Consider the following 16,094-nt stretch of genomic DNA (forward strand, 5'->3'; position numbering starts at 1 on the left):
ACTTGTACATCTCATTAGTACATGTAGCACAGTCCAATTTGATATTTGATATTATGTTGTTCACCCTTCATGCAATGGCAATGGTAATCTAGAAAAGTGCATAATCGCTTGGCCCTTAAACCCCTTTTAAGCATAAGCATTGGGCAATCGGAGTTAGAGATGTCAAAAGGGCCGGGCGGCCCAGCCCGTGACAGGCCGGGCTTTGGCCCGACCCCCATTGGGGGGCCGAGCTGGACCAAAGAAATTGGGCCCACGGCCTGGCCCGACCCGTTGGGCCCTTATGGGCCGGGCCCATGAGGCCCTTATGAACCAGTAAGGCCCTTACTCATTTTTTTTTAATTTTGTTATTATTTAATAATTATTGATATTAGATATTAAAAAATTTAATTTCGCAATATATATAAATAATAACCATCCATTAATTTATTTAAAATTTTTAAGTTAAATTTTTTATATATTTAAATTATAAATAAACATTCTCCTTTTTATATGTACATTATTTTTTATATCAATTCACAAGAAAAATTATAAGGCATATAAATTAATGAAATAATATTTAAAACTTAAGAATTAAGATAGAAAATATTTTAAAAAGAAACAAATTAATTTTTATATATGCATATATTATATGTATTATTTTTAAAAAAAAAAGAAAAAAAAAGGGCCGGGCCCACCAGGCCCGGCCCGTTAGGCCCTGTGGGCTAAGGGCCCGGCCCGGCCCCTTTGTAGGGGGGCCGTGGGCCGGGCCAGGCCCTATCAATGATAAAAGGGCCCGGGCCCGGCCCGGCCCTTTTGACACCTATAATCCGAGTCCAGGGACCGCAGATGAACACATTCATGCTGTATTCAGATTTACATCAAAGTAGAAATTTATGAAAGAAAATCAAGAGCAGCGCCAGCAACTACAATCAACAAGTTTTCACCCATAGAAAGAGAGAGATGTGAAGATAGAGGGAAAAGAATTGCAGAAAAATTGAGAAGGTAGAAAGAAATGCATATAGGCAGGGAAACAAAGATGAAGCATTAGAAATGCATGCATCTACAGGCATCAAATTCCAGAAAACAATTAGCTTCAATTCACAAACAACCAATCCCTAACAACAATATGTGAGAAAGGTTGAAAGAGACATTAGCCAGTAACAACACGCGGAAAGCCAACAGAAATTAAATGGATCCATCGCAGCTTGCAGACAAAACGAAAAGGAAAAAACGACGTAAAAAAGAAAAGAAAATACCTAAAAAAGTGAAATTAAAGGAAAGGAAGAGTACTGTACAATAAGAAGTAAAGGAAAAATGGAAACAATGCAATAATTGCGATTCTGATTGTAATTGTAATTGTAATACTAATCGGAATGATCGGAGTCGGAGTCGGAGTCGGAGAGGGAGTAGAGGTGCGGGGAAGGGAAGCAGAAGAAGGTCCAGAGGCAGAGGGCGAGGCGGCGAAACTGCTGGAAGGGAAAGCAGAAGAGGAGGTGGAGAACCTGCTCGCTGCTGAACCTCTCCGGATTGCAGGCGATGTATTGGCACGCTTCCGCCGACACGTTCGCCACCCGAGCGACCACCGGGGTGTTCAACACCATCTTAATCTCTCTCTCTCTCTCTCTCCCCCCCGATTGATTGGAGGACGACGATAGATGGTTGGACGATGAATTGATAAATCAATCGATTGAGCACAAAAACATAAAAGAGGAAAAGGAAAATGGATGTTATTCGGTGGCAGTGGCGGTGGCGGTGGCGGTGGAGGTGCTCATTATCTTCTTCCCATCTGCTCAATGCGTGACGTCGGTCGGTTTCACGACAAGGGGTTGGGATTGGGCATGGCCGCCCTCGTCTTCCATTTTATCTTCTCTCTTTTAGGAAATTACAGCTAGCACCCTACTAAGTCAAGCCTAATCACATAACACGCGCCCTTAAAATTACAACCCTAAAATTAAATTTAAAAAAATTAAAATACCAAAATTACCCTTAAATAGAAAAAAAAGGGCCAATAAATACGCACCCCCCCCCCCCCCCCCCTCCATGTTCTCTCCCTTTCTGTTTTTGTCTAACCAAAACGATACCATACCATAACGGTTAAGAACCATCAACCATCTAATAAATTTTTATTTAAATTTGTTAAAATTGCAGTTACTATAAGATAAGTTACATAAAATAAGTGGTTAAAATTTGAATTTGATTTAAATTCATCCACATTTAAATTTTAACAAGATAATGAAATAAGTAATTCAAATTCGCATAGAGATATATCTATACATACCTATATTTATGCAATATCTATAAATAAGTATAAAACAGAATGAAAAAAACATAACAATCAAAATCAATTTCTAGTCACTCTGTATACCATCTCCGACATCACCATTCCAAATCTCGGATGAACAATAAGTGAACGTATCATAAAAATCATTAAACAAATCAATTTCAATTATTCCGCTACAATTCATTTACATATCACATGAAAATTTTATTAGAAGTTCTACAAAATTTATTTTATTTTTTATTTGCATGTGCATGATCCTGGTCACTCCTGATTCTAATAAACTTTTATGATAACGACTTAGATTAATAATAGGAATGAGTTCACAACAGATTTACCACAACCTGGAAACTAGGTGAACAGAAACAAAGTGAAAGGTGAAAGAAACTACTGTCAAATATCAAGCAATCCAGATAATGAAGCTGGTAATCCGCTGCTGATGGTGTCCAACCTGGACTAGGCTGTTTTATCATATCATGGGACATATGCGTGTGTGTATATATATATGGGGTAACAGAGATAGAAGCAAGTGAACTCAGAATTCAAACAGTTGTCACCGTGCTTGCAGAAAGCCTTTATCATCCAAAAATGATGCCACTTTCCCTGCCATCTCAACTGGCGTTGGGCAAACCCCGCCCTCCTTCAGTTGTATTTCAATCTGAATAAGGCACAGCAGTTCAGTTTCACAATCGACGGGTAATAAATAGTATGTGAAATGAAAAAACTTTGTACATATCGCCATACCTCACAACTTCGAGGTGGTTCATAAGGATCGTCAATCCCAGTAAAACCTGCAAAGTACAAATTATTTGCAACTCATCAGTTGAGAGATTGGAATCCAAAGGCTTTTAGAAACAATTTAATGAAAAACTGAAGATCACTTGACAGTTTTAAGAGGCACAAGTTTTTAACAGTTGTACCCTCCTTGACAAAATCTTTCCAATGCATCACAAGCACGTGCAAGTATGCTAAAGCTTAATGAAAGATATGTTTCCAAATCCCACCTTTAATCTTTCCAGCGCGAGCAAGCTTGTAAAGACCTTTAGGGTCTCTTTCTTCACACACTTGTAGAGGCATGTTCAAGAAAACCTGTGAAACGTGATAACCAAATCATCTTTCTACAATCATCAAGATTTCCAATGAAGTCAACATTTATTTGAAGGACACTAGCCTCGATAAAATTCTCATCTGGCAACATTGCACGGCAAGCATCCCGGTCCTTTCTATAGGGGGATATCAAACTAGCAATGCAGATTAAGCCAGCATCTGCAAATAGCCTTGCAACCTCCCCTAAATTAAGATGAGAAAAGAACAATTTCAATAATATTATTCAGCAAGAACATGCAACAAAAAGGGCTTCCAGGACTAGAGAAATGTATGGCAAAAACATTTTATCTTATTCTTTCTATTAAGTGCATACTTGTACTTGTATGAGCTACAATATGCAATCTTCCAAGCAAGCATTCTATTCATAACTTTATGTGCAGTTCAGTTTTATATGGAAATGCTTCAATCTTGCTGAAAGGATCTGGCATTTGGTTTCCCAACCCACTCAAAACGACCAACAACTCATATCAAGACTTAATCCCACTAAGTGGGGTTGGAACCCCCCAAAGACCCAGAAACTAAGCAAAGGAAAGGAAAAAGAAAAGGAAAAGGAAAAGGAGAAATAAATGAATGAATTATAAAACAAAATCAACTCATTTTCATAGCAACTGTTAGTGATAAGTAAATGAGATATGAGACAACATTTGATTTTTAACTTCAGCTTCGTGAAAAATCAGCCATTGCTAACTGTCAAACCCATGAGATAAGATCAAACTTTGACCAACTACTGAAAACTTGGAGCCATAAACTTCTTTAGTTTATTTCTTTCCTATAATGTGAAAAACTCAAAACAGTCACATTTGTCTCATGCTTCAAGTGAAGAACAAACCTAATTCCTGCTAACAGATGTCCTGCGACATGGTAGCTGTTCGGTTCATGGAAGCACCATACAGGCTCGTGATCATGTTCAGTATTAGTGGAAACGTAATGTTATTCACGCTCAAAGAGGAAACATAAGAGGATACAGAGCTTGCTTAAGGGAAAAGCCCAAAAAACTAATTTAGTATTGATAGAAGATTAGCTCATTGAGGAGAAGCATACTTACCCACCCTGCGAATATTTTCAGTACGATCTTCAGGGCTGAAAGCAAGATTCTTGTTTAATCCATGCCTAAGGTTGTCTCCATCAAGAATATAAGAGAGCTTTCCCCTGGAGTGCAATTCCCTACCTAACGAGCAGGCAAGCGTGCTTTTTCCTGAATAATGTGGACAAATAGTCACATAACAGGTGGAAGTCCTAAAATTATCCAACTTAAATGTATTGTCTACTGCAAATTAATTCAAAGATAAACTTTTCCAACTAGCTGGCAGGAAGGCTCTAGAAAATCCTACAAGTGACTTTAACTCAAATTCTGCATTGAATTGGGAATGGTGACAAATAAGGGGAAGAATCAAGGCCTGAATCAGATATCCTATAATGTACTCTAGTTCAGTAAGATGACCAAAAGCAATTTCCAAAAACATATAAGAACACAAACACACACACAGATTCTGGCAGTATTAAAACAAGAAATTTGTTGGACATATTGGGCTTAAATTAAATAGAAAAATAAATGTTAACTCATCCCTCCAATGGAGTGACTTAAGAAGCCCGGACAGCTCATTTTGAGTGCATGTAAGGAATCCTACACATATTGGACACCAAAATTTGTTGGGCATATGGGGATACATGTCGAACAAGCCAGATGGCATGCAATGATCATTTTTATATCTGGACAAATGTAGAACAAGCAACTGACACATGTACAAACATTAATGAGTTGGAGATGCCCAAGGTCTTGGGGTTATTAATTGAGTTTTCAAGACTTTATTTTTTTTTTTTTGTATAATGAATAAAAACCACAAAACTAATCCTAAATACAACTCTAACAGAAATAGTTAGTTTTCTTTTTTAGTATATTGAATGATATGTATTATAATTATATATATGATCATATCTTTACATTGGCCTAGTTGTATTTGTTTAATATTTTTATGTATTGATATTGTTATAGACTGAATGTTGTCCTTACATTAGATATTAGTGGTACTTTCCACATTTTCTAGTGCATTTATATATTATTTCCATAAAATTACCAATAAAGAAATTAGTTTTAGCAATATTCATACTTGTATCCTCTTTTTATAAATTGCTGCATCCTGTGTCTTTTTTTGTATCCTATATGTATCTATATCGGTATCCCTGCTCATTATATTGAACTTAATCAGGTTATTGAAGATATCTAACCTTGAAAAGGATGAAGAATAATGACAACATGATTCTATCTTACGAGTCAAAACTAAGCAGTGAAACTCAAGTACTTTAAAGTGAAGATTAATGACAACATGTATCATCAACTCCATGTTGATAGAGTGGTGCGGTTTTAGAAGAAAGTTCCCCAAACGAATCAGAATACTATGGAAAAAAGGACCACTTCAGTTTTGAAGCTTTACAAGAGGCTACCAAATCAACTTTGTTCAGTTTTGGGGTATTAAGAAATAACATAGTCAGCCTTTATCCCACTATGTGGGATCAGCTTCAAGAATTCTAACTCGCCAATCTTTTATATCTATAGCCTTACCTTCCGTACGGTCTATCTAACTCATATTATACCTGAGGATCTCCCACTAAGTCTTTTTCTTTCTTTTTTTTCTCTTTTTGAATCTTTTGCTACCTCTTTTGTTAAAGAATGGTTTCATTCCATCCACTCTCTTCAAATGAGTCTCTATTGGTCTTCTTCTCACATGACTAAAGATCTTAATTGTGTCTTGCCCATTTTATCTTGAATATGAACTACTCCAACCTTATTACAAATGCATATATTTCTAATTTATCTTTTTGTTTTGTTATGGTCACATATCCATCGTAACATCACTATTTCTATTACACTCATATTTTATATATGTTGAAGCTTTATTGCCTAACATTCTATGCCATACAACAAAGTTGGCCATATAGTTATTTTATAAAAAAATTTGTTCAACTTTAACAGAATCTTACTATTACATAAAACATTGGAAGCACTTTTTCGTTTTAACCACCCTGCCTTAATTTTATGAGCAACTTCCTCATTAATCTCATCTTTTTGGATGATGGATCCAAAATATCTTATTGATCTTTTCTTGGGATGACTTAATAAAAAAATTAGAACCCTAATCACGTAAGAGATTGCTATAGCCTCTTACCACCAGGCTTACCGACGAGGGTGTTTGGGTATTAAGAAATATATTTGAAAAATGAAGACTCCAGAAAAGAATGTGTCATGATCCTAGGGTTTAGCCTAGGATTGGAATGACAATCGGAAGGAGCTGATGAATAGAATGAAGAGCAGAATATTTGAGAGGAAGAAATGGACAGAAATGGGGAGAGAATGTAGCGAGAATTGAGGGAGAGAAGTAGAGAGAAATGAGAGGGAAATTTGGGAGAATTTTAGAGAGAGAATCAGTTTTCATTTATCATTTTAATCATATCCTCTCCTCTTACAATGGGGCCTTTATATAGGCTTCATCTAACAAAATAACAACATCCATGTGTTGTAACGGCATTACAAAATATCTCCTAACAACTTGCTAAGTCTATTACTATAATGACCTTCTATGGAATCTTGGGTCATGCCAGAATGTTGAGAAGAAATTTGAACTACTATATTATCAATGATGAGTCAAATAGTTTAATTAAGATCAATGACCATTCTAGCAAGGATTTTTGTATTCTGTTGAGTTCACAAGAAGGCCAAAGAGATAGCAAATATGACATTGTGACAAAAGAAATTACCTTGGATGTTTTACTTGAAATATGGATCTGTATAAAAGAGGAACTCAAAATTTCTTATAAAAAGAATTTAGATTTTACCCAATCAAGAAATTGTATACTGATTTATAATTTTCTGTACACACCAAAAGATTAGTATGAAAGATCACATAAACAGTAGACACCAAAAAGAAAAGGGTAACAATTCTTGATATATGATATAAAGGCGATGGATACTAACAGTTACTGATAAAACAAACAAGTGTGCTTGAAAATAAACCTGATCCACTGAGTCCCGTGATCCACACAACACATCCCTGTTGATTAAGTAGCTTTTGCCTGTCAGCCTTCCCAACCGGACATTCATGCCAGAAAATATTTGTTGAATTGCCAAGAGTGGACATCAGAAATAGTACTCTTCTATCCACAAATAAAATCAAAATCAATCATAACTAAACAACAAAATAAAGCTATTTCTTTTTTCTTGTTCTTTTCTTTTCTGCAAAAAAATCTGGACAATGAGCAGATGATATTTATCAAATTTGTAAGCTAGAATTCATGTAAACTACTACATCTAGTGTGGGTTAAGGGTTGATATGTTATTGGTCAAATTCATGGTGAAATTGAATGTAAAAGGGAAGCCCAGCAAGTATGGTGATCTTGTTTGGTGAAAAAAGAATCTTAACATACTGAATTACTTTCCAACCATCTGGGTGTATGTGTTTGGGGGGGGGGGGGGCGGAGAGGGGAAGTGGGAGGGAGAAGAAAAATTTAGTAATCCAAAAGGTAATAATGCTTTCCATAACTCTATTTATCAGAGGGAAAAAAGATTTTGCAATTTGTTCATTTTTCTTTTCTCTGCAATTTAGGATCCCCATAACAAAGAAAAGCATCTAAAGTGCGAACAAAAGGCAGATCTTGCAACATCATCATATTCAATTAAAACCAAAAATAGACATGCTTGCAAGTGACGGATTTACATCACGAAAAAGCCTACACTTGTATGGTGATTTTTGAAAACCCTATTCTTACTTTCACAGTTGGAGCTTCCCTTTTTGGTTTGAATTTGAAAATCCTAATTTCTTGTTGCTGTGCATTGTTCTGTTTTTGCATGTGATTTTACTCTACATTGTTGTATATGATTTCAACCGATCCCAATTAATAAGCACCAACTTGCTAGTCGCTGTTTGGCACTGATTTAGTAGGGGCGATTGTAATTTACTTCGACTTCTTGTTAGAAGATTCTGCATGAACGAGGAACTCGGCTCTCGTGTTTGAACAAATTAGTACTTAAGTTCTCATTTTGATAAGTGGTTTTAATTAAGCATGCTCAAGTTTGGTTGTTAACCAAACCAAAAACTAGCATAAAGTTCCATGGAGTAAACTAAGATTACTAATATTTCAGCTTTTAATCGGAGGAATAGGGTTTGTGTAATAGATTGTTGGTAGGTCAGAAGCCACTTAGGCCCTTGGGTTTTAATCTTGTGATCGGTTGGTTTTTGGGCTTCAGTTTTTGTAAGCCCACTTTGATAGTTTGCTGGGAGAGGCATTGAGTATATTACTTGGTCTTAGGAACTGACAAGTTAGCTTCAGCTAGCACTTTTGGGTGAGGACCCATGGTGGTATGGTTTCTCAAAAGAGTATTGTGATTATGATCTCATTCAAAATAATGTATTTTGTATTGAACTAAATGAATAGAAAGCTATGAAAGATAAAAATAATCAAGATATGAAACTTAAATTTTGAACTCAAATTGATTTGATCCCTAACTCAGTTGATCTTATCATAATCCGATCAATTTGGTCCGAAGCTCAACTGATCATAATCTGCAGTTTCTCAAATGGCAGGTTTATGATGTAAGTAAAAAAAGCATTTCATTGACATGACTACGAGTTTGTTATCACCTTCCAGTTTACTGCTTCCAAATCTGTTTAATCTAGGTTTTGTACTGTGTATATCTGGCAGTCCTTCAGTAAGTAGTCATTTTAATGAGAAAGAGAAACAGGGTGCTAGTTTTGTCTAAACTATAAGTTCATACAACTTTCTACTTTATTAAGTGGTTGTGCTCTTACTTAGAAGTTTTTATGTTAGGTTATTGTATGAAAGAAGAAAGTGTTGTCATTAATTAGTAATGTTGACTTGTGCATACTTTTTCTTAGATAGCTAAGCTCTTTATGCTTGCATTAGGAACTTGTGCAAGTTCTTTTATTTGCTTGAGACCTAATATTCTGAGTTAGCTTTTAATCTGAACACAGGAGGCTGCTGATTTGATCATTTAGCAGGCAAGGCCTCCTCTGTAAGAAGGGAGAGATAAAGAAAAACTTGAACCTCTATATCAAAGATATTTTTTTTCCCCCAAAGAGATATACATGGCTGGTATGGTGCTTGGTGATTCTTCTCAGCATGGAGGGTATGAAGGCGGCAAATCATCTCAGGATGGTGGCTGATGGTATTCTCTAGGAAGGAAATAGACGAAAATTCTCCATCCGGACTAGATGGTATTGATTTGAAGAAAGAGACATATCTACACAAGTCATATTGTACGTTCTTACTAGATTTGGGCATGAGACTTAAAGTGTAAGTCCTGAAACCTTTGAATTCTCTTTCCTTCTCATTTTTTCTTTTTTGTTTTTCCCCTTCATATTGAACTTCTCATTTGCTGTTATTTGTTCTTACAACATTTGCCTAGTTTATGCTTCAATATATTCTTGCTTGATAAAAATATTATGACAGCATTCATTGTGGACAGAATTATGCCAAGCTGTTGGTACTATATTTAGGTTAAAATGAGGAAAAAAAAAAAAGAAAAGAAAAAAGTGAAGAAGAGCTATCAATAGTTGCATCCAATGAGACCCTCATGTAATAAATGCTCAGAAAGTTGCCAACTACAAAAACAAATTGTCCCCAAAATGCCTGTAAGTTTAGTAGCAAATTTGTTAGTAGGGTCAGATATAATTTATTGATAGTAAAAGGCAACAATTAATCAATGCACACAAGTTCATAGAAGTTGACTTGAAAGTTAAGCCATCCAGTTTGTTGTTGGTTTGGTTAATAGGTCTTGGAGATGCTTGGACCTCCAATAAATTCCACTTGTTCATACAAAAGCAATTGCAAATTAAAAGGTTGGTACCATTAGTCCCATGGCAATTAACATCCATCTTAATACAGATTGACACAGATTTTAACTAGATATACATGAGCACGCATTTGTCTTCCATCATCTAATTACACTCATTTTATTTATAATTACATATGAGTGTCTTTCAGTCTAAATGCCTACAAAGCTGAGATGCAACAATGCTTAATTTAAATCAAGTGGGGGATTGTCAGCAAATGATTTTAGTTAAGTACATTAGTTTAAATTAGTGAGTTGGAAATCGAATAAGCTTGGCCACCCAAGAAATGTACATTAACTAGAAGAAATTTATACATTTAATTGGAGACATGCATTAACTAGGCACTCAAAAAGACATTTATAAATTAGAAAAGGATCCCCAAAGGCATTCATTAATTAGGAAATCAAAAAGTTTTTCCTTCAAATACTAAAAGATTCACAATGAAAAAAAAAATTGGGGGGGGGGGGGGGGACACTACCATATATCATCTAGATTTGAGGTTGAGAGGTATTTGGTATCTATTGGTTAGTGCAAAAATGTATGGCAATGAGGTCAAATCATAGCCAAGTTGAATCTCCAAAGTATAGTTGCTTGATCCTTTGCACATTGGGAGGTTCCAACTATCTCCAAGAAGGGTAATTGCACCTCTTAGCAAGTATTTTCTAACAACACTATTTTTAATTATTGTTTATTCTAACCTCAAGGTTATTATCCTCAACTCTAAGGCACATATCAAGACTAAAGTTATCACATTTGCAACAACAACAACAACAACAATATATCCAGCCTTTATCCCACTATGTGGGGTCGGCTACATAAATTCTAGACTTCCATGTATTTCTATCTTTTGTCATATCTTCATTGAGATCCATACACTTTATATCAAACTTTAATGTCTCCCTCAAAGTCTTCTTAGGTCTGCCTCTACCTCTTTTTTTGATTAATTGTTCATTTCATCAACTCTTCTCACATGAGCGTCTCTTGGTCTCCTTCTCACATGACCAAACCATTTTAGTCTAGTCTCTCTCATCTTCTCCTCTATTGACACTACTTCTATCTTATTACGAATAACTTCATTTCTAATTTTATCTTTTCTTGTATGACCGCACATCCATCTTAACATCCTCATCTCCGCTACACTCGTCTTTTGCTCATGTTGGTATTTGACTGCCCAACATTCTGAGTCGTACTACAAAACTGGTCTTATAGCTGTCCTATAGAATTTTCTTTTCAATTTTAATAGGATTTTATAATCACATAACACCCCCGATGCATTTTTCCATTTTAGCCAACCTGCCTTAATTCTATGTGTGACATCCTCGTGAATTTCTCCATCTTTTTGAATCACTGATCCCAAATATCGAAAATGGTCTTTTCTTTGTAAGATTTGGTCTTCCAATTTTATTATAACATCCTCCACTCTTGCATTCTTACTAAATTTACATTCCATATATTCTGTTTTCTTTCTACTTAATTTAAATCCCTTAGATTCTAAATTGTTTCTCCGTAACTCAAGCTTAGTGTTCACTCCTTCTTTTGTTTCATCTACCAACACTATGTCGTCTGCAAATAGCATACACCATGGCACATCTGTCTGAATATCTTTAGTGAGTTCATCCATTACTAAAGCAAATAAAGATGGACTTAGTGCAGAACCTTGATGCAATCCTATTGTAATTTTAAACGGTTCAGTATCCCTTCCGCATGTTCTGACCCTTGTCTCTGCACCATGATATATGTCCTTAAGGGCTTGTATATAGGCTATTCAGACTCCTTTCTTCTCTAAAACCCTCCATAATACTTCTCTAGGGACCCTATCATAAGCCTTTTCTAGATCTATAAACACCATATGTAGGTCCTTCTGATGATCCCGATACCTTTCCATTAGGCGCCTCAGTAGGTATGTAGCTTCCATTGTTGACCTACCAGGCATGAAACCAAACTGATTTTCTGAGACCTATGTTTCTTTTCTGAGCCTCTACTCTATTACTCTTTCCCAGAGTTTCATGGTATGACTCATTAACTTAATTCCTTTGTAATTTTCACAGTTTTGAACATCTCCTTTGTTTTTATATACAGGGACCAAAGTACTCTTCCTCCACTCATCTGACATCTTTTTTTATTTAATAATCACGTTAAATAATTTCGTTAGCCAGGAGATACCCTCTTCTCCCATGCATTTCCATGCTTTTATTAGTATATTATCCGGTCCCACCGCCTTATGATTTTTCATCTTTTTTAATGCTTGCCTTATTTCATTTGGACTTATGCGTCGATAAAATGTATAGCTCACGTTCCCTTCAGAGTTACTAAGATATCCCAACCTAACTCTTGTGTCGCCATCATCATTGAATAATTTTGTGAAATACTCCTTCCATCTCTCCTTAATCGCTCCCTCATTCACTAATACATTTTGATTTTCATCTTTTATGCATTTCACTTGATTTAAATCCCTTGTTTTTCTTTCTCTTGCTTTAGCTAATTTATATATATCCCTTTCTCCATCTTTTGTATCAAGTCGTTTATTAGATTCTCGTATGCTTTTGACCTTGCTTCACTAACAGCTTTTTTTGCTGCCTTTTTTGATTCTTTATAATTTTTTTGATTTTCTTCATTGTTGCACTGATATACAGCCTTAAAACAATTTTTCTTATTTTTAATTTTCAATTGCACTTCTTCATTCCACCACCAAGACTCCTTAAGGTTAGAGGCTCTACCATTTGTCTCTCTAAGCACTACCTTTGCTGTGTTTCTCAGGACATTAGCTATTTCTCTCCACAATTGGTTTGTCTGTCCTTCTCCATTCCATTCTCTTCTACCCCTTAATTTTTCTTTAAAGATTAGTTGTTTCTCCCCTTTTAAATCCCACCACCTGATTCTTGGATTTTGTTTTATGTGATTTTTTCTCTTCTAATTTCTTACTTGGACGTCAAGTACTAGAAGTCTATGTTGAGTAGTCAAATCCTGGTATCACCTTACAATCCCTACAACATACCCGGTCCTCTTGTCTCATGAGGAAGTAATCTATTTGGGTGCTTGAATCATAACCAATACTAGGTTCAAAAAACAGGACGAACACTTAATCACATATAAAAATGCCTATATGCCATTGCAAAATCTAGAATAGACTTACCCTCATTATTAATTTCCCCGAATCCATACTCTCCATGTACCTCTCTATAGCCGTTTCCGTCTCTACCCACGTGACCATTTAAGTTACCTCCTATAATCACTTTCTCTCCTCTTGGTATCATTTGTATGAGTCCCTTTAGGTTCTCCCAGAATTTTGCTTTTATCTCCTCACCTAACCTCGCCTGTGGTGCATATGTACTAAAGATATTCATAGTCATTCTTCCTAGAATAACCTTCACCATAATAATCCTATCCCCTATTCTCTTTACATCCACTACCTCATCTACTAAGCTTTTATCCATAATGATCCCCACTCCATTTTTTGCTCGATCATTTCCTGTGTACCATATTTTATATCCATTTTCTGACAAAATTTTTGCTTTTTTCACTACCCATCTCGTCTCTTGAAGGCACATAATATTAATCTTTCTCCTAATCATCACATCTACCACTTCCATTGCTTTGCCTGTTAATGTTCCTATGTTCCATGACCCAATCCTTAATCTATGATTTTGTTTTTGGCTTTGACTTTGAATTTGATTTTGTTTTTTATTTTGATTTTGTTTTTGGTTTTGGTTTTGATTTTGATTTTGTTTTTGGTTTTGATTTTGATTTTGATTTTGATTTTGATTTTGATGTTGGACTAACTTCTTTACCCACATTCGTTCAAGCAAATACAGGATCCCTTGCTCATTTGTCACTACATCCGGGCGCCGATGCAGCGGCCCTAGCTCACTTGACACTACACGCGGGCAGTGTAGCGCGTCGCTATGAAGGGTTACGCCCACGCCCAAACGTTTTTTCATAATTTATCTAGAGTTCATGTTTTGGATCCGACTAAGTTTTACGTTGGCTGTCGGCTACCTAACACAACCCTCCTCCTTTTGGTTGCTAAGTTCACTTAAAGACATATACATGTCTAGAGAATGTATACAAAAACAGAAAACAAAAGCCCACAAGGCCAAACCCAACCCATGGCTTGAGAGAGAAATTAGAATAATCTGATTATTTTTTTATGAATGCCAAAGGGCCACCAATGGTCTCTATGTATAGAGATTTTTAGTGCCTTTTTTTCCAAGTAGTTGCAAGAAAACTGCACCTTCTCTCGACCTGAAAGGTTGCACCAGTTATTAACTGGTGTAACTTTTCTCCAGGCAACTCTTCAACCGTCCAGAACCATTCCCACCATTCATGTGAGATCACAGGATTCACCAACTTTTTCAAAATTATACAGCAAGATGTTTTGGTCAATGGAAAGAACAATTCAGGGTGCATAAAAAGAAAGAATTATAATTGTTGATGGTCCCAGACATTCCACAACAAGCTGTGGTGCAATTAACATACGATGGCTATTTATCTTTGCACTGTCATATATAAAAAGAATAAAAAATGTCTGAAAGAAGAAAAGAATAGAAAAGGGGGAAAACAAAAAAAGGCAAATCAATCAAAACTTCTAGCTAATGTTATTGATATCTACGGGTTGGACAGCTAATTTTAAGAAAAATAAATTGAAATGATCAAGGAACAACAACCAATCAACATGATCAAAAGCATGGCTAGTAAAAGAACTCGATGGGAATCACACTAGGATTTCTCGCCTGCTTCCAGCGCAACACGAGCATTGACGGTATAGTTAGGAAGGTTTTCTTTTGGTTTTACCTTTGATGGAGCAAAAAGAAGTGAGCAATGTTGCGAGAAATTAAGAAGAAGATGTTGGCGTTTGCTCGTAAGGCGAAGACTCCCCTAAAAATCAACGCATTTTTGCAGAAAACCCTAATACAAATAACGACATGGATCCCACGGACGAGATACGTTATACAGAAAAATGGGTGAGGAGGGGAACGAACACACGAGTATGTCAGAGCGAGTACAAGTACGCATCAAGGTTTAGGTCATCACAATAGAGAAATCCAAATCAACGGAGTATAAGAGAAGACAGAACAGAAAGGAAATGGATACAGATAAATGGCACAGTTTGAGCAGAATCTATCGCGGTAAACCAAGAAGGCGGCATTGCCTTGAATCCAAAGAGAGAGAGAGAGAGAGAGAGAGGGATCAAATCAAATACAATACCTGGCTGCTGCTGCTGCTGCTGCGATCTGAACTGAAGCAAGCCTTGAGAAATCCGTTAGAGAGAGAGAACCATAAGCATGGGAACGGGAATGGGAATGGGGATGGGGCCTGGATTCTGTCTGTGCTTCTATTCTATACAATTACAAACCTCAATTTCGATTTCAATTTCAAAGTTCATTCATCAGCGCCCCGCTCCATTCTCCTCTCCGCTCCCCCCTCTGAGTCTCCGAAAGAGAAGGGCTTCTGCGCCACGTACAACTCGCATTTAACTCTGAATATTTAATAATTTTTTTAAATATCCCCCAATCCCAAACAAGGCCTTAGTTTTGTTCCTTGTTTGGGTGAATGAATTTAAAAGTTAGATTCAAATTAATACGATTTAGTTGGTTTGGGTTTGGTGTTTTCCAATTTGGTTTAACAATTTCTTTAAATAATATTGAGATATCCTTATTCATTAATACATTATTTGATATTCATAAAATTTTATAAAATTGTGAGTTCGAATATATCTTTTTATATGACAATGCAATTGTTTATGTTTACTTTGAACTAAGTAGACCATAAATTTTAGAGAAATAAAAATTACTCTTTTATGTATTAAGAATCTCTCAAATTTTTCACATCACAAACAAAAAATATATATATATTGTTTGATGTGCTATCAACCTCGAACTTATTTA

At 35.9% G+C, this 16,094-nt stretch overlaps 1 protein-coding gene across 2 annotated transcripts; it reads right to left on the bottom strand.

Annotated features, from left to right (window-relative positions):
- Positions 1 to 2,542: 2,542 nt before the first annotated feature.
- Positions 2,543 to 15,670, bottom strand: LOC127789073 (adenylyl-sulfate kinase 3). Of its 2 annotated transcripts, none has more exons than XM_052317837.1 (7): positions 15,415 to 15,670; positions 7,374 to 7,510; positions 4,410 to 4,559; positions 3,429 to 3,547; positions 3,262 to 3,346; positions 3,002 to 3,048; positions 2,543 to 2,915 (listed from the first exon to the last, which is right to left on the bottom strand). In XM_052317837.1, the coding sequence occupies exons 2-7, from the start codon at positions 7,495 to 7,497 to the stop codon at positions 2,811 to 2,813; spliced, it is 630 nt and encodes a 209-aa protein (XP_052173797.1). In that variant the 5' UTR covers positions 7,498 to 7,510; positions 15,415 to 15,670; the 3' UTR covers positions 2,543 to 2,810. The 2 variants fall into 2 exon arrangements, with proteins under 2 accessions (XP_052173797.1, XP_052173796.1); XM_052317836.1 differs by having other exon boundaries at positions 7,374 to 7,513; positions 15,415 to 15,669.
- Between the last annotated feature and the right edge of the window lie 424 nt (positions 15,671 to 16,094).

This window comes from Diospyros lotus, chromosome 13 (assembly GCF_014633365.1).
Source record: "Diospyros lotus cultivar Yz01 chromosome 13, ASM1463336v1, whole genome shotgun sequence".
Lineage (NCBI taxonomy): Eukaryota > Viridiplantae > Streptophyta > Magnoliopsida > Ericales > Ebenaceae > Diospyros > Diospyros lotus.

Bases quoted from the DNA above. Each gene is read 5' to 3' on its own strand.
- LOC127789073 (XM_052317837.1), bottom strand. From the start codon at position 7,497: ATGTCCACTCTTGGCAATTCAACAAATATTTTCTGGCATGAATGTCCG. The intron at 3,548-4,409 runs GTAAGTATGCTT...ATCTTAATTTAG, and splicing joins TGAAAATATTCGCAGGGTGG to GGGAGGTTGCAAGGCTATTT. The intron at 3,347-3,428 runs GCTAGTGTCCTT...CACGTTTCACAG, and splicing joins CAGATGAGAATTTTATCGAG to GTTTTCTTGAACATGCCTCT.